The sequence below is a fragment of the Acinonyx jubatus genome, chromosome C2 (genome assembly GCF_027475565.1).
Source record: "Acinonyx jubatus isolate Ajub_Pintada_27869175 chromosome C2, VMU_Ajub_asm_v1.0, whole genome shotgun sequence".
Lineage (NCBI taxonomy): Eukaryota > Metazoa > Chordata > Mammalia > Carnivora > Felidae > Acinonyx > Acinonyx jubatus.
The window spans coordinates 37,430,116-37,455,401 of NC_069384.1; the positions used below are offsets into that span (position 1 = coordinate 37,430,116).

At 33.2% G+C, this 25,286-nt stretch overlaps 2 protein-coding genes across 2 annotated transcripts in view; one reads left to right on the plus strand and one right to left on the minus strand.

Annotated features, from left to right (window-relative positions):
- The window catches only part of LOC128315375 (uncharacterized), a 520,211-nt gene that overhangs the window by 219,133 nt on the left and 275,792 nt on the right, over positions 1-25,286 (plus strand). The gene's annotated exons all lie outside the window — the stretch shown is intronic.
- On the minus strand, positions 1,928-2,986 carry LOC106981624 (60S ribosomal protein L7a-like). Its single transcript, XM_053220696.1, is given in 2 exon segments — positions 1,928-2,746; positions 2,749-2,986. Coding segments are annotated over 2 exon segments (783 nt in total). The 3' UTR covers positions 1,928-2,201.

The window sequence follows — 25,286 nt, forward strand, 5'->3', positions numbered from 1 at the left end:
GAACATGTTTCCTAATGGTTAAGAAGCCAGTTAGTTTGGAAAGAAGTGCAGGTGTAGGTAAGTCTTTTGGTCAGTGGGATAATTCAAAAAGAATAGTTGTCCTAATGCCATCATTCCTTGAACTACAGATAGCCTTTCAGGGCTGAGAAATGAGTCAATACTTTATTTGATTGTTTTTCCCTTTTTATAATGAAAATATACCACTGTGTTTTCTTTCATTTTGCTTATTTCCAGTTCCTCAAACATTGTTAAATTTCTACTGTGTACAAATTGTAGTCTTAGGCACTATGGTGGTACATATAGTTCCTCTTGTTAGAAAAATACTAATTTTAAAAGGTATTTGAGACATAACATCAAAAGTGTAGTGTAAAGAAGACCATGCTCAAAAAAGAAAAAAAAACAGAACATAAAATAATTTCTTACAAGCACCCAGGAGAGGAGAACATCTAGAGAACTCAGTTAAAATCAGATTGGTAAAAGATTTTAATACCATGCTGTAAAAAATGAAGTATATTGTGTGGGCAATAAGTGTAGCATTGGTGGTTGTAATAAACCCTTATTTTTAAGTTTATGAAGAGTATCAAAGATTAGGTAAGTAAAGATAAACATCCTAGACTGCAGTTCTTCACTACTAGGTGGATAAGTTCTACTCAGAACTTTGATGGTTTAAACCAAGGGAAAACAAGTGCTCTGGTGGTGTCTTCAGTAGTAGCCTCAGACAGACTCAGCACGTTGACTTTGAAACGACCTTACAGAATGCTAAAGCTATAAGTCTCCTATAAGAGAAACATAGCCCTGGCTCCAAGACAGATGACAGATAGGGTACTATTTTTGACATCCCCAAGAGAATGTAGTGGGAGTAGTCTTCTGAACTCCAAGGTGGGAGAAAAGAACCCACAAGGGTTCTCTAGAGAAGATGCTCTATCTTTTTTTTTTTGGCTGGGATAAATCTGGAGACAGTTCCCAGCAGTACTGTGACTAATGTTCTTGGAAGGAATCATCTATATATTGATCCAAATAAAGAATATTTATTTTAAGATTGGCATCCAACTACTCTTGGTGCTCCTCAGGAGAAAAAGGGAAAATATGATGGTCCTTATTGGAAATAGAAGCATATGTTATCCAAAACACTTAACAGTCTTTTGTATTATCTAAACCTTGATATAAATCAGGAGTAATTAAAATATAAACAAAATAAAGCGTTTTTTCTTATAATATGCAGCATAACAGTTAACATAGATAACATTTGGAAAGATAAATTCACATTATCAATGAGTATATAAGCTTATTTATAATAGTAATATATGACATATTTAGACATGCCATGTCTACTCTGTACATCCCTCCCCTAGTTATAATGCTGATATTTTCTTGACCAAATGAAAATGGAACACATTACTCTTGTTTCTGTATGATAAAACTTGAATTTCCTCCACAATGGAGCCTCTGAGGATTTGGTAAGAGCAGTTGAAGAGCTGTGAACTGCACTTAAGCATCTTTAAAATAAAAGTCTTTAATAAATGGAAGCCATTTGCTTCCAGCTGCTCTTAAGGACAGCAGCCCTCAAGGGGAGAAAACACAAAAATGAATGGATGCTTAATAAATATTTGTTGAATTGAATTGAGTAAGTAATTGATTATTCTTCAGCCACAGAAGTCATTCTGGAGCTTTTAGAAGGAAGGTGGTATGGCAATTTAGCTTGATATAAGTGGCATTTATTAGAGTGCCTGATAGGTAGAAGGTCCTGCTATGGTAAGACAGTATGCATCAGAAGGGATTTGATATGACACAGGCATTAGAATATGGTTGCAGGGGCATAGTTGCTGGCAATAAAGAAGATTTTAAAGAGTATTTTAAACTAGAATAGAAGGAGGTGGCAGTTGCTGACATCTGATAAATCCTTAGATTTGTTATGAATATTATTTTTTTCTCTTTCCCTTTGAGACTGGGAAATGAGACAAATCCACTGAAATTATCATCTTGGAACATCTAGGAAAGAGCTTAAAATTGCCTTCCAGAGCAATCGTGGAATGGTGCGACTGGTCACAAACTAGATTTTGAAAAGAAAATTTACAATACCACACAATCTAAAGTTCAGAGACCAACAAGCAGATAACATTATGACATTAGCAACCCCCACCATTTTTTGTGAAAAAGAATTTTTTATTACTTCTACATACAGGAAAATCAACAGTGTACACTTAGTCCGGTTTGGTGACCAATTCTTTAGCCTTTGCCTTTTCCAACTTGGCAATGTGAGGCACCAACTTTGGACCCAGAATGTTGCCTCCCAGGTGAAAGCAGATCTCATCATATCTGCCAGTATCATTGGTCTTGATGGTTTCCACCAGCCTAGCCAGAGCTCCTTTGTCTTCTGAGTTAACCTGTGTGAAGGCAACAGTGGTGCAGCCTTCCAGTGGACCAGATGCCCCTAGCCTGTCCTTCTAGATGATAAAACAGTAGGGAACCCTCATTTTACTACCCAAGGCAGGCAGGAAGACAACCAGCTCAATGGGATCTACATCATGTGCAATCACTTCCAGCTGAGCCTTCTTATTTTCCACCAAGGTGGTGACAGTATTAACCTCAGCTTGAAGGACAGGCAGTCTCTTAGTGGGGACATCCCCTTTGCCAAGAGTTTTCTTCTCAGCCCAAGCCAACAGTCTCTGCTTGTTCTCTTGCTTTGTCTCTGGTCTGTATTTGTGAGCCAGCTTAAGCATCTGAGTGGCTATTTCATGGTCCAGGCCTGGGTGAACTGGTTAATCATGGGAGGCACTTTTAGACCTTTATAGAGAATATCCCTTTGCTTCTGAAGCCGGATGTAGTGGGGCCATTTGGCAAAGCAGGTGAGGCCCCTTTTGGGCTGGATGTCCTGTCCAGTGCCAAAATTCTTGGGCCTTTTCTCAAACAGAGGACTGACCACCTTCTTCATGACAGCAAGGGCTGGGACCATCTTTTTCTCCTTAGGTTTCTTTCCTTGAAGCATCTCGGATGGCTGGAGGAGAAAGTGCAAACTGCTTATAAACAATCTTCAATTAAAAACAAATTTCATAATAAGAAAAATCTGCAGAAACATTTTTACCTTCAGGCATGCTCTTTTATTATACTCATCATAATTTATTTCTTTACATAGTTGAATGGCTGCCCACAGAAACATTTAGGGCAATGCTTTTCAACCACAGCACAATTAAGATTTGGGGCTGGATATTCCTTGTATTGAGGACAGTCTCATTCACCTTAGAATGTTAGCAGTGCCCGTGGCCTGTACACACTGGATGCCAGTATTAGACCCTCCCAGTCCTGACAATCAAAGATGTCTTCAGATACTACCAAATGGCCCCTAAGGGACACTGACTAGGCTGACTGATAAATTACATGTATGTACTTGTATTTAGTTGTGTGTTTATAGTATAGAGCTAAAATGACAGATAATTTCTATGAATATATTTAAGGAAGGTGAGTTTTTTTGCTTTAATATACTTTGAAAAATTGTAATTGTGTTAGTGTTTGTAGAATGGTTACTATATGAGGTGTCTCCTTATGTTCTTGTAAAATAATGCAAGTTCCTCTTATAGTGAACACCAATTAAATGGAAGGCACTGAACTAGAGTCTTTATACACATTATTTAATTCTTAAAAAAAATATGATGGAATGTACATCTCACAGTTAAGGAAACTGATGTTCAGGGTCCTAACCCAGAACCCAAAGTCAGCTCTTCTTATTAAAACATACAACTTTTCTTTGTAATGAAATTGCATGGTTTAGGAAGTGGGAAGAAAAATTCTATCATATCTATGTTTTGTAGGCCACCAAGATAATATTTAACCTGCTATTGTTTTAAAGATTGCCCAATAGTTAGAGACTTTCTATTCACTGAAATTTTAAAACAATGTAATATCAATTATTTTTCAAAAAATACTTTTTATGTTTTTTTTGAGAGTTCTCCCAATAATACAACTCAGATACAAAATAGAAATGTCCCATCATAAGTTTTAGGAACCTCTTTACTAAAACTATATTAAATTTGTTATTTGAAGGAAAATATTGGATTATTTTATTCATTTGTAATTTTGTTTCTTTGTCATTTAGTAAATGCTTAACTTGCTGATTTATGAACCTGCTCTTGCCTGAAAGAGCCAAGGTAAATTGCAATTGGCAGTTCTGTAAAGGAGTCTAAATTATTTTCTTTCATGAGTAATATGAAAAATTGAAGTGTAATTGATGTTCATTAAAAACTAATGTGGATTTTTGAAGTGTAGAAATAGAAACTCTTGTCTAAAAAATATAGTAGTTGAAAAAAGTAATTTCAGTGGATTTTTAAAAAGCATAAACATATTCCTTCATCAGATCTCTGCAGACCTTTAAGCTTTGTTATAGTATTTTATAGCTATATAAAGTAATTGTCATATTTCATTGAAATAACATACACTTTTAAAAAATATTTTAACATATCTGAATTGTGAAGCATCCCTAGTGTATCAGAGTTTAATCGGTGGTATTTTTCTCTTACAAGTACATAAAACAGTGACGTGAGTTACAATTGATGTTTAGATTCAATAACTTATAAAATTTAATGAGATATATCAAAACATGTCAATGCTTAAAATTTTGATCCTAGAAATATTAATTCATATGTTAAATAATTTAGTTAATGACATTAAGTGCTAATTATAATTTCTATTGGATATGATTTAATTTCTATAGCAGAAGCCTATGAAAGACACATATCTGTAAAATATTTTCAGCATAACGTTTCTTTGCTGTCATATTTTAACAAATTATTTGTTGTTTTTGTCTAAATACTATATACATGAACAAACCATTTTGATAACTGATAAACCTTTTCAGAAATACATATTTAAGTAACCACATAATTACTATATATCAACGAGATAAGTTTATCAGTTCCAGTTGTGGATTTTGACTCATTGTAAGTACACAAAATATATTTTTTAAAATATGAGAATGATAATTTTATGAAGATATGATTATTTACGTATTTGCTCAGGATATTTTCTGTTGATTGTTTTCTATAGTATAGGTACAGGGATTTATTATACTGTTACATAGTTCATATAGTTAGACATTTTATTTTCAGAATATCTGAAATTCAATATGTGTATTTCTTTTTTTCATATTTGTTTGCTCATAAAAATATCCTGTACATGTCAATCAGTGTAACCTAGTTTGAGCAGAAATATTATTGTAGGATTACATTTGGTTATCTGTCTTTTTCTAAGCATGAAAAGCCCTTGATATAATATCTTTTAAGCAAGCATTTTAAAAATGAAGAGCAAATAGACAAGGGTTTTGAAGTTTGAATCTGTTGACGCAGAAAGTTAGCTATTAATATTACATATATTCAAACTAATCACAATTTATGGAATTAACTGTAAGTGAAACCATGTAGAATGGCATTTCATGCTTTTGGTTTTTTGTGACTTGAAAGGGAGTTGTTTTCCTCTGACAGATTACAGAGGATTTGGTATCAACTTTCCTTTTCTCAAATTTAGGTTGCAGGTTTTTTTCTTTTCTTTTCTTTTCCATTCTTTTCTTTTCTTTGTCTAAGTGACAAGTGGAAGGAGTCCAAACCTTGAATAAGTAATTTTGCATACCCGATAATCAAAAGTTAAATTGAATCAGGGATTTGAAATAATTATTTAGGTAATTTAAGTTCCAATCAGTAGCTCATTTTGATAGAAAAATCTATTATGCTTATCAGGAGGACACATTAAATAATTGATATGCACTTATGTTCTGAAGTAAACAGTGTACAAAACTTGTTAGATACTACTTTGCCTGTCCTCCAGAAGCTTATATTTTAACAGAAAATGCATGGATGTGCATAGGCACAGATAACTCTGAATAAATAAAGTAAAAGATGGTCCTTTTAAAATGATAAACATTTATTTTCTCTTAATTTCTGTGAGTCAGGCATCTAGGCAAGATTTAGCTGGGACCTCTGGTTGAAAGGCTCTCCCAAAGCTGTATAATCAAGGTGTAGGTTAGGGTAGCAGTCATCTCAAGGCTCAAATGAGGTCCATGTCCAAGCTCACTGTGTCACTTGACTGTTGACACAGGTCCTGTTGACACAGGTCCTCCATGACTATTGTCCAGAGATTCAATTCTCTATTGGGCAGTTCACACATAACAGCTGGTTTCCCTCAGCAAAAGCAAAAGAGAGCCAGAGAGAGTGAGCAAGACAAAAGGCAGAATATTTTGTAACCTAATCCTGGAAGTCACATCCTATTATTTTATACATTGTATTCATTAGAAATCAGTCTCTAGGTCCCAACCACCCTCAAAAACAGAGGAATATTCAAAGACAAGGAACACTAAGGGTCATTTTAGAAGCTGTCTGCCACAGAGTCCTCAGTAGGATGTCTGTTCTCTTCTAAAGCTGAAGTTTTTATTTTCTTTATGTGATTATGTACTTTTTTCCCTTAAAAAATATCTCTTGTTTTCTTTCGCCACATCTTTTTTTCTAACTTCTGTGAAGTTTTGTAACTACTCTTTTCAATCATCTTAAACCAGAAACCTAATAGGCACATGCATCTGTTGAAATTGACACTCTTTGCCTTACCCAATGTGTTGTATTTGAATGCCTTGGCTGTACTGGGTTTGGACTTAAAATTAATTAAGGAAATTACAAGTGAAATTTGCCCGTGAAATTATATTATTCCCTAAACTCACACAAAATCAATGCCTGCAGAAATTTAAAAGGTGATAATTTTGAGTAGGGCATTTTTAAAGAAGGCAGAGAAAAGGTAGGAGAGTATTGAGCAAATTAATGTACATCAAATCTGAATCATTGAATGTAACAAGGGAATGTGTCCTCTTATGTGCTGCCATCTTCAACTTGTAGAATGCAGTGATTATTATTTCTTACTAACTTCCGTAACTTTTAATTTCCCCTGATGAACTAGGATTTATTGTTCTCATAAAGTTTTCTTAATAAATGCAATGAGATTGGTAACTGCGCCAATTAATTAGTCAAGTACATATAAAATCCCTAGTGTTTATTTAATTTGATCTTTAAAAAAGAGTCAAAATACAGATATGTAAAAAGATAAAATGTGTAGTGACTATTTTTTTTATTTCAAATTTTACTTTTAGAAAACAGAATTGTATAGGTTATTGTGCTTTGTTATCAGTATAGGTAAATGATATTTTATGGGCAAACACATATATAAACAAATAGAAGTCCTTAGAACAGATACTGGCCAGGAAGCTAACAATTATCATTGTAAAATTAATAGCTATGTAAAGTTACATCCTTTTAGGGTTACCTATTACTTTCTTTTCATATAACCTAATGCAAAATCTTGCTCTGTATTACATTTTCTTTTATTCGTATACGTTTAGATAGCTCATACCTTTTTTTTTTTGAGTCATTCATCAACAGTGATATATTTGTGATATATACAATCTAAGTAGATTGTAGTTTAATTACATCATAGCATCTGATAACAAAGCAATGGCTCTAGGGGTGCCTCAGAGGCTCAGTATGTTAAGTAGTCGACTCTCCATTTCTGCTCAGGTCATGATCTCAAGCCTCCTGAGACTGAGCCCCATGTTGGTCTCTGCACTGACAGCATAGTGAGTGCTTGGGATTCTCCCTTTCCCTCTCTCTGCCCCTTTTCTGCTTGTGTGCTCTCTCTTTCTCTCTCTCAAAATAAATAAATAAACATTAAAAAAATCAATGGCTCTGAATAAGGGCATAATAAGGGCAGAGACTTTGTCAGTTTTATACTCCACTACATATCCAAATAGCTGTTGAATGAATGGGTGAATGAATAAATGAATGTATAAATATGTTACATGACTAATTGAGGTATAAGGCATACTAAATTCAGAAAACCTAAATGATTAACTTTTCCCAAATCCTCATCATCAGAGATACTGTTTTCTTAATTTTTGGAGCAGTTTATTTTAACTAACAGAAAACTTGTGATCTCTGGAAGGCCTCCATATGCAGATTCATGCTATGGAAGAGCTGCTTCTGTACAGAGAATAAGACAAAGAAACTATATTTCACTAAATACACAAAACACGTCTAACTTTGTTGTCACAATGTCTCATAAACTCAATTGTTCATATGAAATGTAATTTTACTTGTAAAATGATATATTTATTGACAACTTACAATAAATCATTCATACTAAGAGAAAAATACATCACATTGTCGAACATAAGAGCAGAAATTAGAGGCCCATCAAATCAACTTCAGGGTATACTAGATGGCACAATTATGATACACAAAATTGAATCTTCAAGATCTGAAGTAGTACTTTGCTGGGAAATTCTAATGCTTCTTGCTCAACTTTTAAACAAAAGAATTGAATTTTAGAATTCAATTATTTGGTAAAAACAGCACTCATCTTCCCGTTATTCTCAGTAGTGTATTTCTATGTGTCCTGTTGACATTGAAATCATTTGGGAAATACCAACTTGTTGTTGTTGTTGTTGTTGTTCTCCTTAGGCGTTCATAAGCACTTATCTTCCTTAGTCATCCCTAAGAGAAGACACTGAGTACGTGGCATGTGCTAAATGCCTTGTTACATGCCATGTGGGCTGCCAAGAAGTGCAGGAGTAGGAAGGAACCCCAAAGAGATTTCAAGTGGGAATGCAGATAGAGAGTTTCAGAATAAGTGTGTACCTGTTTCAGAAAGTGAACAAGTAGAGACTGGTGTAAAATGGGAAAAGGTGGAAATATTTGTGAAGGAAATGGGAAGTTATGGTTTTTACCATGCACTTCTCATGCTGATATCACTGACGTGGAGCAAGAGAAGAGGAGGAGAGAAAAGTGGGGCCAGCATGGAACCATAGGATTTAACTTATTATAGGTTCATGTTGTAGAACAGACAGTTAAGACAGGTCTTTTTTTAAGGACTGTAAAAAGACCAAATTTGACTTAGATGTGTAAGACAACAGAGAACAATTACAAGTTATTTTAAGATGAAAGCAGCATTTAAAGAACACAGTCTGGCAGGATAATGAATGATGGATTGTTAGGCAGTAAATTAAGAGATAGAGAAACTATATGGAGAAAGGGAGACGCTGCAGCCTTTCATGGTCAAAGTAAGGAGGGTTTGAGGTTCCGGAAATAATGACAGTGTAAATAAGGAAGTATGGCTATACTTCTAAGAAACTTGATATGGCAAACAGGTATTAAAATACAAGAGATGAGATATATTCTGTAGGATTCACAGGATTTTGTAAATTAGTTGTAGGACTCCAATTTTTTGAACTGAATAGTTGGAAGAAGGATGATATCAAGGGTATGATAGCTCCTTTTCCTCATTTCAATGTCTACTTTAATATTGAGGTGATAGATTTTGAGCAGTGACCATATTCATAATAATTGGCAAAGTTTAGCATGGATAACTCACTGTTTTTAACCAAGAATTTTACTTTTCTCCAAAATCTGCTTCTCTTTACATGATAGAATGTCCTGATATCTCATTCACCTTGTTTCAGGGTATGAACTTACCATGATTCCCATTATTCCTACATTTCCCTCAAACACTAGTATCCCTGCTCCACAACCTTCCATCCCATTGCTACTTTCCTTGTTAGGACCCTTACTCTTTCTAACCCAGGCTGCTACAGTTGCTGTCAGACTTCTTTCCTCACTTCCAGTCTTTTCCCACTACAGTGCATTCTCCAATTACTGTGATGTATCTTCCTACATCACAGATCTGATTATGTCATGCCCAGCTTACAAAATTTGTCACCTTCTTGTCCATAGAATAATTCCCAGTTCCCTAGGGACAGAAAATATCTTCTTATCATCTCATACATTCAACAAATGCATCCACTGAACACCTTAAAATGTGCCACACACTGGCTATGAAAGCTCTGGAAAGCAAAAGTTGACATTGTCCCTGCCCCTGTGGAACCTAAAATACAGTGGAGGACACAGATACTAATCAAATAATTACACCAAAAATGTAAAATTGCAGCTGTATGAAGTACTGTTGAGAAGTTTGTGAAATTGGGACTTTACCCCAGTAGGGAAGTCAGAGAAGAATCTCTGTAGAAGTATTTCAGGAACTAACATCTGGAGTATAGGTTGGTTGGCAAAGAAGAAAGTACTAGGTTTATCATAAAGTGGGCTCCTAGAGAGAAGAGCACCTGTAAAGTCCTGTTGCATGCAGAAATATGCCAGGTGGGAGGGACTTCAACATTTTCACTGAGTCTGGACCAGAGAGATTTATAGAGCAGAATCTCACAAAATAAGGCTCAAGAGAGGAGAATGGAATACCAAAGGTTTATAGATTAGTGAGTTTATTCTGAACCATTGGGAAACTAATGAGACACTTTATGTAAGAGGGTGGCATGATCAGAAATGCATTTAGAAAAGAACATGTATGGTGGGTTTGCAGGGAATGATCAATCTAGGCAAAGCCAATAGGCAAATGGGTGTTTGCTAGGACAAATGTGATGACAGTGGTGATTTTAAAGATTTGAAAAGAAAGAAGTTTTTGTCTGATGACCGAAATACAATAAATGCCTATGTCTGACTATCGTGTTGATGAAGGAACAATATAAACAGTAGAAATAAGAATTAAAAAAATAAGAAGACAAAATGAAATGACTTGGAAGCTAGAATGTCATAGAGGCTGTGGCAGAAAGAAATCTATGTCTGTTACGGAGCATTTGGAATCCTCATGCATGAGAAACATCATGCTTGCTACCTAGGAATCCATTCTCTCAGCGGCTTTGTGATACAGTTTAAGAAGCTATACAATCCCAGCTTTCCAGGAAGCACCATATCGTATTTTCATGAAGTTTCATTTGAGAACTACCTGCATTGCTATCATCAAATGTAAATAAAAATATCTCAAGGACAGAGGCAGACCCCTGATTCTGCATTTTTAACAAGTCCTGCTAGTCTTCTTGATGGAATCTAAACTTTCAGAAAGAGTGGGAAACATACTAGAGCATGGATTTAGTGTTAAAAGTACTCAAAGTGTGGCACGTTTCACAAATGCACATGCTGAAAACATGGAAACATGCTGCACATTGGAAAACCTTTGTTCAGATAAATTTGGAAGGTAAATCTTAGTTGCATAGCTAGGCTGATGGCATTGTAAAAGTCACTTAATTTCTGTGGATTCCAGTTGAAGAGATTTGTGTTTTGGCTTTTCCAAGTCTCCTGCCTCTCATTAATCAAAATGATGTCCCCTATCTGTCTCAGTTTCTTGCCCCACCTCTATGAGAAGCTTTGGGGAATCTAGTCTCTTTGAGTCCCAAAGGGTCTGGCTTGAGAATGGTAAAACTCTGCGTCCTCCACCTAAGGTCCAAACTAACTTGTGGGATACTGAAACAGTGGTGGCCTTCTGTAACACTCAGCAGACTGCTGATCTGTAATGTGGGAAGTGCTTAAACTAGATTTGATGCATGAAGCATTAAGAGGAAGGAGATTGTCTTCCTCTATTGTATTGAAATTATTTTAAATTTTGCAAATGGTTAAATCCCACCCAGGAGTTTTTAGCCATTTCATCATAAAAAGAGGTAATGGATTTTTGACAATATAAATAAGCCACAACAACCAGAAACACAAACACACACACACACACACACACACACACACGCACACGCAGACACACATCCATACATACACACACATTTTGTAACGGATTGGAAAACTGTCAGTCCATAGAGCTGAGTTAAAAGTGTCTAATTATTGTAAAAATACTACTTGCAATTGGGGCACCTGGGTGGCTCAGTCGGTTAAGTGTCTGACTTCGGCTCAGGTCGTGATCTCTCAGTGCAGTTTGGGAGTTCAAGCCCCGAATCAGGCTTTACGCTGACAGCTCAGAGCCTGGAGCCTGCTTTGGATTCTGTCTATCTCTCTCTGCTCCTCCCCTACTTGTGCCCTGTCTCTCTCTCTTTCAAAAATAAATAAATATTAAAAAAATAAAAAAAATACTGCTTGCAGTCTAGAGCAAAGTAGGCTATACATTTACATATATGTGCTAAAAAATCAGTGACAAGTATATGCCTTGTCTAAAACTCTGAGGCTTATAACAAGTCAGATTTATTTTTGTTTTTGATAACAGCAGAAAATGTTTTTTAAAAAAGGTTAAATATTGGTTTATCACATGACAGTGAGCTATTTAATAATTGATAAAAAATGTAATAGGGTATGAAAACAATTGTCATTTTAAACAGGACTATTTCAATATCTGAAGTATAACGAGGGATACAATAATTTTTATTTTCAAAATTAATAAAAACTTCACCCAAATAATCTTGAATACTATTGTTCCCTGGATAAAAATTCAATCTCAAACTGACAATTACACACATGGCAAATCTTTATACTGGGTTAGAGTGTCCCCAGCAGGTGGTTTACTTATGATTAATGATTTACAGTTCTTAAATATTCAGATTGGTAAATGTGCTGGTGCTTTTTAATTGCCAAACTCTTATTACCCCAGCTTGCCTTATGACAGCTTGCCTTCATTTTAAACATGTTGTTTTTGAACATGATTTAAAATGAGTGCCAAAGTATGAGGTGTCTTCATGCATTGACTGCTATGGGCAAACACACTGTACATGCTTTTTTTTCTGTGTTAACAAAAATAAATTATAATTTTCTGATAGCTTGTTCAGTATATTCAGATTTTAAAATGACAGTGACTACTAGTTTTCTGTATCTCTTCCATCATAGTTTGTCATGAGTTACAACTCAAAGCATAATCAAATACTTATTTTATTATAATTTATAAGATGCTTATATTTTAGAATTGTAACTCATCAGGGGACTAGTTCAACTTTAATAATATTTGGCAAAATTGAGAACATATAGAAGACTTATAAAGAGCTTTACAAATATAACATGATTTATCCTAGAAAAGATAAAATAAAGCAGTGTATTGATTTTTATTTTGAAGTACATGAAGGCTTGTTTTGGTTGATAATAGACATGAAAATGCATAGGAAAACTCAGTGTGTAGAAAAAACCCTATTCTTAGAAGACCTTGACACCTATTAATTATCATCTGGAAAAAGTCATTTAAACATCTCTAAGTTTTTGTTCACTAATCTGTACACGGAAGCTAAAAATACTGCCTTAATTATATCAAAGGTATTTTTTGAGAATCAGATGATTCAATTTCCTGCTAAATTTTGTGGGCATGATGTAGGCAAGGACCATCTTGCTTTAATTCCTTTGTAGGTAATAGGTACTTCAGTGTTTGCTAATGAATGAATGACTCAAATTAGATGGTAAATAAAAGTAAATTACAAATAGTTTTTAAAGCATTGTGTGAGTTTAAGTAAAGAAGGAAATCTTTTTTTCAAGTTTACTTATTTATTTTTGAAAGACGGGGGCGGGGTGGAGGGAATGTGCAGGGGAGGGGCAGAGAGAGAGGGAGAGAGAGAATCCCTAGCCCGATGCCAGACTCAAACCCATGAACTGTGAGATCATAACCTGAGCTGGACAAAATCAAGAGTTGGATACTCAACCAACTGAGCCACCCAGGTGCCCCTAGAAGGAAATCTTAATGGGCCTAGGGTAAACCTTTTTCTATGTTTTAGGACAACCATTAGCAGTTGTTAATTATGGAAACTCTCATACTCATAATAACTTGGTAAGAATCCTTTTGTTTCTTTTTGTTTTTCAATCTTGAAGAAAAAAATCAAATATATTGTGTTCTTATTTTACACATTGCACGTATATTTACTGAGTTACTGGAAGAAAGAAGAACAACAACATGAGTTTGGTCTCGTGGACTTATGTCCAATTAAAGGTTAAAGAACACAAAACAATGTTAAATACATGGTTTTATAATAACAGTTGTGATCAATGCAGTGTACAATGGAGGTTTAACAAGTTGACTTAACCCCACAGCCTGCAAAGTGGAAAGCAATGTACCAGGAATATTATAAGTGGTTGTAGCCAAGAAAAATTTATTTTAGCATATAATTTGTGCCACTCTGTTTGGCACTAGGGATAAATGTAAGTAAGTAAGATAGACAGGTTGAGACAAACTTATGCCTATATATTATCTTCATTTTATAGCTGAGGAAATAAAAGCTCCAAGAGATTGGGTTTCTTGTCTAAAAACATACAGATAGTTTATTAACTGGGCACTCCCACCCAAATGCGTTTGACTCTACCATGCTGTTTCCTCTAATTCATTTAGACACTGAGTTGGGAAGTATTATTTAGGGACACCTCCATTTTTGGCATTAAATGTATCCAGTGTAAACGACATAAGCATAAGAGAATTATCCAACTCTGTTGTTATGTTTTTTTAATGTCTATGTTTCTTAATGTCTATTTCTTATAATAGTGCTGCCCTGTATTTTACTTTTTTTTTTAATGGTGCCTTCTAAGAGCACATATACTGTATTTATATGGTTAAAAGTGTAATCTGCCGAAGTGATTGTTTGCATTGTCTGAGGGCCCATTACTGCTATAAAGAGATCATAGACCCATCATCTGTATGATGTCTTTTGTCTTGGAACAGGTTGCATTGCTGATCACAAGCTTGTCCTAGTTACCGCAATACAGTCAGTGGTATAACTTATTAAACTGCTTTTCTTTTATGCTTATCCTTTTTAGTATTTAACACAATGCATATGTTGAAACAAATTGGCCTAATTCATAGAAGTTATAATTTTATAATTATTCTCGAGTATTTACAGAAGCAATAGTATTCTGAAATATCCTAGCATTTTTATAAACACTTATTATCTATTTATCACTTCACATTTTTAAATATTTGTTGGTATACAATTTTTAACAATCTTAAAATGACTATTTCCATTCTGTAGGAGAGATTTCTTTTAGTTATGCTTTCTTATATAGTCATATAACCTCTATCTGTGACTATTCACAACTTAATTTACCTTTCTTACATGTTCACAACAATGCTAATAGCATTTTTTTATTTGGGGACTTTTTTTGGTTTGTGCTTACATTGCAACAATATCCCTCAATAAATATTATATATTAATTTAGGCATAAATCACACTAGTGTCATTTGGGTAACTTCATGTGACACAATAAAAGAAAATCATTTAATTTTTCACAGGTAATTTTGTTTGATTTTTTTAAAAAGAATTTATTGATTTATGACTTATATTTTAATTTTCACCAGCCATTTGATAAAATACATACATAAATATTAATATCTATATATACATACAAAACAATAGTAGTCATTAATCACTTCTTTAGTCTGTGAACAATAAAATATATTGATACTCTTATTGTTCGTGACTGCACTGAGCTAAGTTCACTTATTTCTCCTCATGCGAATTAAATGTCTTCACTCTTCTTTAATTGCTATGTGCTTAATTTTCTTCCACTGCAGGAAGCCCAGCTATTTATAGGTTTAACTTCTGTTAGGTTTTCCATCATTTGATCCTTACTGATCCATTACAATACATTGTGCTTTCATGATTCATGTTGTCTTACATTTATTACTACCACACTACCTGTTTTTTATGACATTTTTAATATGCACTGTGGTGTGCATAAAACATTAAATGAGCTAAAATGAGCAATTGGTGATTATATTTATATTCATATTATAATATGTCTATGCTATTATTTCTGTGGTTTTCTAACTATGCATTAGTGTGTTGGAAGGAGAGCCAGAAAGGGTTTTTAAGGTCAATTATTATTGGGGTACAAATCTCCATTTGGATTTTCACAAACTCATATTTCATGGGCAATCCAAATTCTTTGAAGTGTGCAGAACATGTAAAATATGAGGTCTGTGTGGCATTTCCAATAACTGAAGTTCCTGTAGCAACTTTTATTAACAGAAGAAGAGTATGGATAAGATGAAGTGCATCTCATCTTTTTTCAATTTACACCTGTTTGGAACCTAAATATCTTGAAGAAATGATCTATTACTATTAGCCATTTTCACTATTTGAATACATGTGTATATGTTCTAACTTAACCCCACGTAAAAATAACTTCAAAGGACATTTCTTATTAATAACCCTCGAATAAGTAATTAATGTTTATTTGTATTAAGCATTATAACCATAATCTCATTGTTTTTATAAAACTGAAGATTTAAAAAAATATTGAATGATTGATTCTGCAAATGATTACCCAAACTTTACATGTTTTTCTCTCATAGAACATTTTTAAAAAAAAAAATTAATGTTTTATTTATTTTTAAGACAGAGACAGAGCATGATGGGGATGGGGCAGAGAAAGAGGGAGACACAGAATCGGAAGCTGGCTCCAGGCTCTGAGCTGCAAGCACAGATTCAGACTCAGGGCTCAAACTCACTAACTGTGAGATCATGACCTGAGCCAAAGCTGGACACTCGACCAACTGAGCCACCCAGGCGCCCCACTCTCATAGAATTTTTAACTGTCAACTGCTGACATTACCATTTGTATTAGCTCTACCCAAGCAAAATAGGTTTTCTAACATACATATACATATACACACATGTATATATGTGTCTGTGTATATATATATATATATATATATATATATATATATATATATATATACATACATACATGTATATGTGTGTATATATATACTTACATATGTATATACGTATATATGTAGCTATGTTTATTAATTTAGACTTTTTAGTCTGTTAAAGAAATACCATTCTCCTATTTAATATGATGTTGTCAAAAATATCTTTTACAGCTCCTTTAAAACACATTTTTCCCTATTTTTATTTAATAGCAGACATGGATAATGCTTATAAAATTAGAAATACCTATAAGAAGTTTTGATGCTGCCATTGAAATTTGACAATAAAATTCTCAAATAATTTTATTTCTTTGAAATAAAAGTGATGATTTCTTTAGAGCTGAAATAAATCTGTCTTGTATAGTTATATCATGGTATGGTTATCAATAATTTAAGGAAATGCCTAAGAATTTTGTTTGATTATTTTTTAAACTGTATACTTTATAAAATTATGACTCTTTAAAAGGTTTTTGATCTCCAATGTAGATTGGATATGCAGCTTTTTTTTTAAATTTTTTTTTCAACGTTTATTTATTTTTGGGACAGAGAGAGACAGAGCATGAACGGGGGAGGGGCAGAGAGAGAGGGAGACACAGAATCGAAACAGGCTCCAGGCTCTGAGCCATCAGCCCAGAGCCTGACGCGGGGCTCGAACTCACGGACCGCGAGATCGTGACCTGAGCTGAAGTCGGACGCTTAACCGACTGCGCCACCCAGGTGCCCCTTATGCAGCTTTTTAAAAAGAAAATTAGCTTAAATTACTTTGTTTCACTTAAATTATGTAAATAAAAAAGATACTATCACAATGTTATCATTTTAGAACTAGAAGTTATAATATATTTAGAAAGAAATGTAAGAAGTAACTTTGATGACCACAGTAAGTAGATGATAGATTATATATTAAAATAACTTGGTGCCAGTAAAACATTACCAAAACTTTTTTCTATTTTCCAGTGGCAAGATATTTGCAATGTCCTCAAAATTTAAAAGGAAAAGTTATGAGGCTGAACAACACACTACATGAATATTTGATTTTGAACTTAAATCAAGATCACCTTTGATTATCGAGCCTAAGATGTTTTCTTCACATTATTAGACAATTACCTTTAATCTCCATAATATATCAATTTTCTTTGAGAAATAGCTCAAACTTATTCAAAACAAAAACCTGAAACAAAAACAAACAACAAAAACACTTCATGAAGACCTGGAAACCAAAGCAAACCAAACACTTGAATCCTAATGTGATATAGTCAGAAAGTTCTGTATTTTGCGACAGATCATCTGTTTTCTAGTTCCCACATTTACCTGTGGCCCAGATTTGCTTTCTTTTGTTTTTATTGACGATATTACTTAATTTTTGTTAACCTCATTTTCCTTATCTGTCAAAACAGACACTGGAATATTTGATCACTGAAGTCATTATTTTATTATAAGTGAAATCTTGTCAAATTACAGTAGAAGAATTTAGGTCACTTTATAAACTAATTTCAGTGACTTTTTTCAGCCTGTCATGATAAATGAGTTAAGAATTTTTTCAAAAGTTAAGTTTTTTTATTGTCCTTTTTCCAGTTATAAATTCTCAATATCATTTAATCTCATTTATTTTATGTCTGCTTTGATAGTATGTAAAAAATGCTTTTCATATTTTTAGGTCTTATGAAGATTATTGATAATATATAATTTCTAAGAAAAAGACCTGGGACTAGAGGGTTTCTTTGGTTTTTATTTAAATTCTAGTTAGTTAACATATAGTATAATATTGGTTTCAGGAGTTGAATTCAGTGATTCGTTACTTGCATATAATACCCAGTGCTTATCACAAGTGCCCTCCTTAATCCATCATTCATTTAACCTGTCCACCATATTTCTTAAATAACTTCACAATCATAATATTAGAAATGGAATCTAGTCACTGTCATGACCTCCTCCAGGGAAATAATATTTGAGATCCTACAAAGAAAAGGCATTAAAGAGAAGTGGCTACAGGGCAGAATGAGTTACTTACATGCACACACGCACACACACACACACGGGGTGACAAATAATTATTTTAGTATTAAACAATAGCAAGTTATTTCAAAATTGAAAGTTTATAGGTCGTTTGTTATAATATTTGAATGAAACATATTTTAATGCAAACCCGTAACCTTTCATCAGAATGATAGATGTTGGTTCTTATTTCCTTTGTGAAGGATAACCCTTTCTCTCCCTAATGATATAAATCCAAACTGTCTGTTCCAAATCTTCCAGGTTATGGCTAAATGAATAGGCCATCTCTGGTTATTTGCTTCACCCTCTGAAAATTTGTTTTCATTTTTTTTGGGGTAACTGACATGTCCTTTTATGAAAATTATAAGTTATTTAGGTAAAACACTTTATTTCTGAATTATCAGTTATTTAGGTAAAGCATTATATTTCTGATATATTATTTAGGTAAAACATTATATTCCTAGAAATTTTCCTTATGTCTTCCTGTTTTATTTTATATCTGCTGTATGGTACAATTGTTCTTCCATAAAACCCCAAACTTCACTATTGTTCTCTCAGTAGCCATTAATTCTAAAATTCAAAATTATAACTTAAAATTATAAAGTACACTCAAACATTCCTGACTAATTGACTAGTTTCATGGTATCTAAAAATAATAATGAATATGATTTAAAGTAGGTAAAAGAGAAATGAAGACATTTATGCTCAATTAAGGGAATAAATTACAGAAAACATCTGTTAAAAATAAGAAAAACAGTAATTGGCATAATTTAGTTTTAAACTAATTCAATTTGACAAACATTTGTTTTATCATTAGCTTAAGCTCAGCTCGACAAGTTTATAAGCTATATCTCTTAAAAGGACTTTAAAATAAAATCGGGGCAAAAAAAAGTTAAAATTGGGGCATAAGAAAACACTCCTTCTTTGTCTCTTTGTTCCGTATATTTCTGGTGTTATTATTATTAACCTTTATTGTAGTTAGATGCACTGCAGGTCCTCCAATAGATTATAGGTCCCTTGTAAGAGTATAAACTGTTTTTTCATTTTCATCCTTGCCGCTCTGACAATGCTCCACACATAATGCCTCCTATATAGTCCGTATTCTAACTCTATATGATGACTCAAATGTCACCCAAAGGCACTAAATATTAGCATCTCAAAAAAAGTGTGCTTTGCCTTGCACTTTTCACATTATTGATACACTTGGGTTTTGAGTTTCTTTCTATACATGACCTAAATTTTCCAAGCTCTAGGTCAATTCACAGATATTACAAAAATCAAATTTAATTTTATGATTTAAGGATACTTTGTTATAACACCCTTTTATTTGATGTTACTAGACATATTTTAATAAAAGTACAATAGTAAGACTGTAACAAAAGGATGGCGATACTGGAAGGTGTATGACTTAGTCAGATATTCGCCATAGGAAAGTAGAGCAGCTTTAGTATACACACAGATGGATAGGAAACCAACAGTGAATTGAAAAATGCAAAGTTTTGCTCACAAGGTGACCTGAGAGAAAGGCAGTCAGTGGGGGTGAAGATTTTACTGGTTTAATAATAAATAGGTATACATAAATAATTAGTTTGTGACAGTTTTAATGACAACCCAGCCATGGGAGAAGATAAATCTACATATTGAAAGAAAGCAGTTAAAATGTTGACTTGCAGAATGACAGAGGTAAAGAGGATACATGTAAGTGGAGACAGGCAGCTTGTCTAAATATGGCTAATATTAAATACAGGTGATTATAGCATTTGAAATTGAAATTACAAATAATCTCTGATTCACTTATTTTAAAATTTCCAAGTCCCCTCAGCTGCATATTTCACCAGGTGCTGGTGCAGTAGGAACAACAAGCATATCCAATGATTTAAAAATAACATTCACGGGTGTCACCTGATGTCACTCCGGATAAGAAATGCTGTTCCCAATCAGAGAGAACACTCTCTGGTATTCATCCTAACACCTCCCAAACCTGTACTACATATTTGTCATGCATTTTTAAATAATCTTTTGGATCTCAAACATATTAAATAGATTAAGCTTTTTGAAAATTGTGAACACAGAGAAGAAGTGGAAGAAATGGAATGCTTTGCTTTTAGAAAACTTATGCAGGTACAGAGGTTTTTTATTTTTTTTTTTTCTTCTTCTTCTTCTCATGACCAGGTTTAAACTAAAGACGTTTTTATTTTTTTCTTCCAAAATACTACAAACTGAGTCAAATTTTAGTGTAGTATTCATGACTTTTTGCTCTTCAGAAAGATATTTGAGCCTCACCCTTTCAGGCTACTCAGGTACATAGACTTCTAAATATATCGGTTCAGATTTGGAGAAGTAAGCAAACATTTATCAAGGCACTCAGGCAAGCAATGTGCTAAGTGCTTTGTGTGCATTTACTTTTCCCAATACAAGTCCTATGAGGAAGATATTTTATCTATTTTACAGATAAAGTAACTGAAGTCCGGAAAGGTTAACTTGATTGCTCAAGATCAAAAAAGAGACTCAGCAGCAAAAACAGGATTGGCTCTTAGAATTCTCTTGAAAGCACATGCTTTTCTATTTATGAACCCAAATTTCTCCATAAGGGTTGTTTCACAAATTTATGTGAAATAAATAATGATATAATTTTTAAAATGCATTGATATCACATCTCATTGCCTCCCCCTGCCAATTCTACTTTATAGTCTGAAGATAAGGAATCAAATCACAAACACATTTATTTTTATTTTCCAAATCACAGATTGGATTTCTTGAGGCTCTATACAAAAACAAATGGGCTTATTTAATATGTTGCATACCACATTCACTATTCATTAATCTTAAAGTGAACTAACTGACTAAATTTACAATAGTTCCAGTTCTGTACTGTCCAGAATATTTGAGGGGATCATACAGAGATTCCCTAAAAGCGTCAAGCAATTTTCAGTGAGAAATGTAACTGACAGGCTCCTAAAAGATACAACACAAAATGGCAGAGATAAATGAATATGAAATATTTGGTAACACACCATAATTATTGTGATGATTCTAATGCTTTCTTCCAACCACCCTTGAAGGTCATGGAAATGTGGAAGAAAAATAGAAAATAAAAGGAAATATTAGATGGAAAAAAATCTTGTACAACCATAATGCTATTTTATTTTAAATTTTTTTACATTTATTTATTTTTTGAGAGACATAGAGAGACGGAGCACAAGTTGGGGAAGGGCAGAGAGAGAAGGAGACACAGAATCTGAGGCAGGCTCCAGGCTCTGAGCTGTCAGCACAGAGCCTGACGCGGGCTCAAACCCACACACCGTGAGATCATGACCTGAGCCGAAGTCGAACGCTTAACTGACTGAGCCACCCAGGTGCCCCTACCATAATGCTGTTTTAGAAGTTGTTAAAGGAATGGGAAACTTGGGTGTTATTAAGTCAGAAGAAACACCAATTACTTCATTTTGATATATTTGATGATCATGTTAGTCTACTGAGACCATTGTGAAACTAGACTTTGGTCTCTTGGCATTTTGACAATGGCTTGTAGCAACATTATCCATCAAATATGAAGAATAGTGTTATTTTTCCTCATTAACTAATTAGTAAATTTAAAAAGATAATGAATTACTAATTACTGTATTAAAGGGGAATATTTTTAGAAGTCTTTTAGCTACACCTCCCCATCCCATTTGATGTTAGTATTGTCCCTTAGACCATCCTTCAGTTTGGTCATTTTCACTGAGACTGCCAGTCAGTTTTACACCAAACCAGGCTGTATTTTTCCATCTTGCACAGTTTTTCTCAGATGTTGCCAACTTCACTGCTGAGTCCATATACATCAAGGTGACTGTGTTTCCGTGAAACTAAAAGTGTCAAAATAGCAAATTAGGCAATATGATATGATATAATAAGCTAAACTCATGCTGCCTCCATTTTACTGAACAAATAAGAGATGCCTTTCTTGAAAAATAGATGGTGGGGACAAGAAATTACCTCCAAATCTAGAGAACTATGGGATCCTGCTTTAATTTATACTGCATTAAATACTAGGGAGACCTTGATTTCAAATCTTCTTAAATCTGAAATGATCTCTTCTTGTCTCCTCCCCCCTTTTTATTTTTCCTACATCCAGTTAGACACTTGAGTTTTCCAGAAAACCATAGGTTTCTGCATTTCCCGGGGACAAATCCTTAATAGAGGGCTTTAAAACCAGTTACTAATAGCTTGGTGATGATGTTACCTGATTTTTACAGAGAGGTTGGTGAAAAGAGAGATATTATACATGTGTGAACGACATTTTGAAGTGGAACTCTGCAAGCTCTTTTTCATAAAAGAGCTTCTGTATTTTGGGGACATTAGAATTTAAATAGTTGGATTTGAAGTCATAACTATGTTTTTGTAATATTATTTTAATGGAGAAACATTCCCCGAATGATAAAGAACATATTTGTAAATTACTTTTGGGTCTGTAGCCTATTAATACTTTAAAACAATTTTCATAAGTGTTTTATTTCTAAATGATATTTAAGGCACTCATGCATAATTTGAGAATTACCTATATAGAGATTAATTTATAATGATTGATCCTTTGGTATGATAAACCTAGTATTTCAGCATGACAAAAAGCTACAAAATATGAACTCAAATATACCAATGTGAGGAAAATACATAATTGCTCTGGTGGTTATCTCATTCAACATCTCGGTAACAAGAGCAAATAAAGGAAGCTTTATAGATGTGCCCTTCCAAACAGATTGATTGAGTTTATCTTGCTATAAAGCTTAATTTTATAATCATCTGTAGGATTTTAACTATATATATTATTGTGTATGTCAGAGATAATTTTTAATGGGCTGCCAAACATAAAAAATAGATTGTCTTCGTATAAAAGGCAGAAAAATGTAACAAAAAGGTAAAATACCAATGAAATTTTATTATAAAGAGAATTATTTTCTACTTCTTTTCAAAATGTGCTTTGCTATATCTGTTACTTGAATTATCTAATCTCACTTCCCCTGGAAGAAATGTTTATAACTTAATTAAGTGACAATATATTTTCCTCATACTTATATGTTACATAATATTAAGATTCTCTAAAAAGGGAATGAAAAATTAAAGTATATTCACCTAAGATATTAAGTGATTGTTCACAGATCAGAGTACTTAAAAAATAGTGAATAAAATAGCTCATACGAAAGTGTTCATTTACTTTACATATATCTTAATTCCATACTTCTCACAGAATCAGCATACAATTATAAAATAACTATTTGCTGATGTTTATTTGATAAAGCCATAAAATCAACATAGCCAACTTCATTAATACAGGGATAGAATTGAAATTAAGATAGAAAAGTATCAGAAAAGATATGTCATTAAAGATTCATGTGAAAAATACTGAATGAAGTATGTAGCACTTTGCATGTAAGGATATCTTAATCCACATACACACAAATGAAGTTAAGTAGTATCTATTTAAAACTAAAAACAATTTTTTGTAATTTGCAAATGAAAGTGGACTTCTTTTAGGAAATATTAATACCAATGTACCTATATTTACATATTAAATCTGTGGGGCTTTTCTTTTACATAAAAGCCAATAGTCTTTCTCTGCATGAAAATATTAGAACACTTAATACCAACAAGATGCTAGCAATTGTTGAAAACAAATTAGAACAGAGAAATTATAGATATTTAAGGAATCACTATGGCTATTTAATGTTCCCTTTGTCCTTGTAAACTTGACATTTTCAAATTATAGCAAGCTGTCTCTTTCTAAATTTTCAGGAAAATAAGTAATAGTATTTAAGTACCATGACAAGTATAAATGGAAATTGAAAAGACATTATTTAAATATAATGACAATAGAATGTTATTGCATTTTCAGAAGACTATTTCAATCAATGATAAGAAATTGCACTTAAATATTTATATAATTTTAAAAAATTGGTCAAGTTTTCTTTTCTTTTTAAAGAACCTTGTTGTGTAATTGGAAATTAGGTATCTATAAATCAAACATTTGCAAATAATTCCATCAAAACAGAATGCTTTTTGCAATAGCTTGGTTTCTTCATGTCTTTGGTCATCAGATAACAAAAATTATTTTGTTTGTTAATATAATGCTTTATGAAATATAGCAACAGATTATGCATAATGCAATGTATTATTTTCAAAAATAATTATAAAAAAGGAAATTGTATGGTAGCTTGATGTAAATATAAGGTCACTTGGAAGTAAGTCATATTTTAAGCGTAGCCCAATATACTATTAGAACAATATAAAAATAATTTAGAGAAGAAACAAACAACTCCCCAGTTATTTAAGATTAGAAAAGGTATCTAGAATCCACAAGCAAGGAACCAAACTATAGTGACACAACATTTTTGGTGTATCTTGCTCTATTTTCAGCACTGCATCCCAAGTCTAGTACAGAGGCCATCAGCCTGGTAGTTAAGTTGTATCATCACATTGTAACCTCTGAATATTCCAGGTAGCCCTTCAGAGATAAGCAAGGAAAAGGTACTAATATCATGATGAGGTAGCTGGGGGCAGACAGATGTAAAGTGTATATAATAATGGGTGTTTTATACAAAAATTATGTGCTATTAGGCAATGATGGCTATTTTTAAAATCATAATTTAAATTACCACTGGCAATAGAGGACTATAACCTGGTTACCCTGTCCGTGCAACTTAGTCTACCTTATCTCCCAGTTGAAACTTATGGAAATATGAGATTTAAAAAGATTTAAAAGATTAAAAGAATGATTAACTTGAATATTAAGGATATAATTATGTAAAATTTAAGATTATTTTATATACACTTTAAAA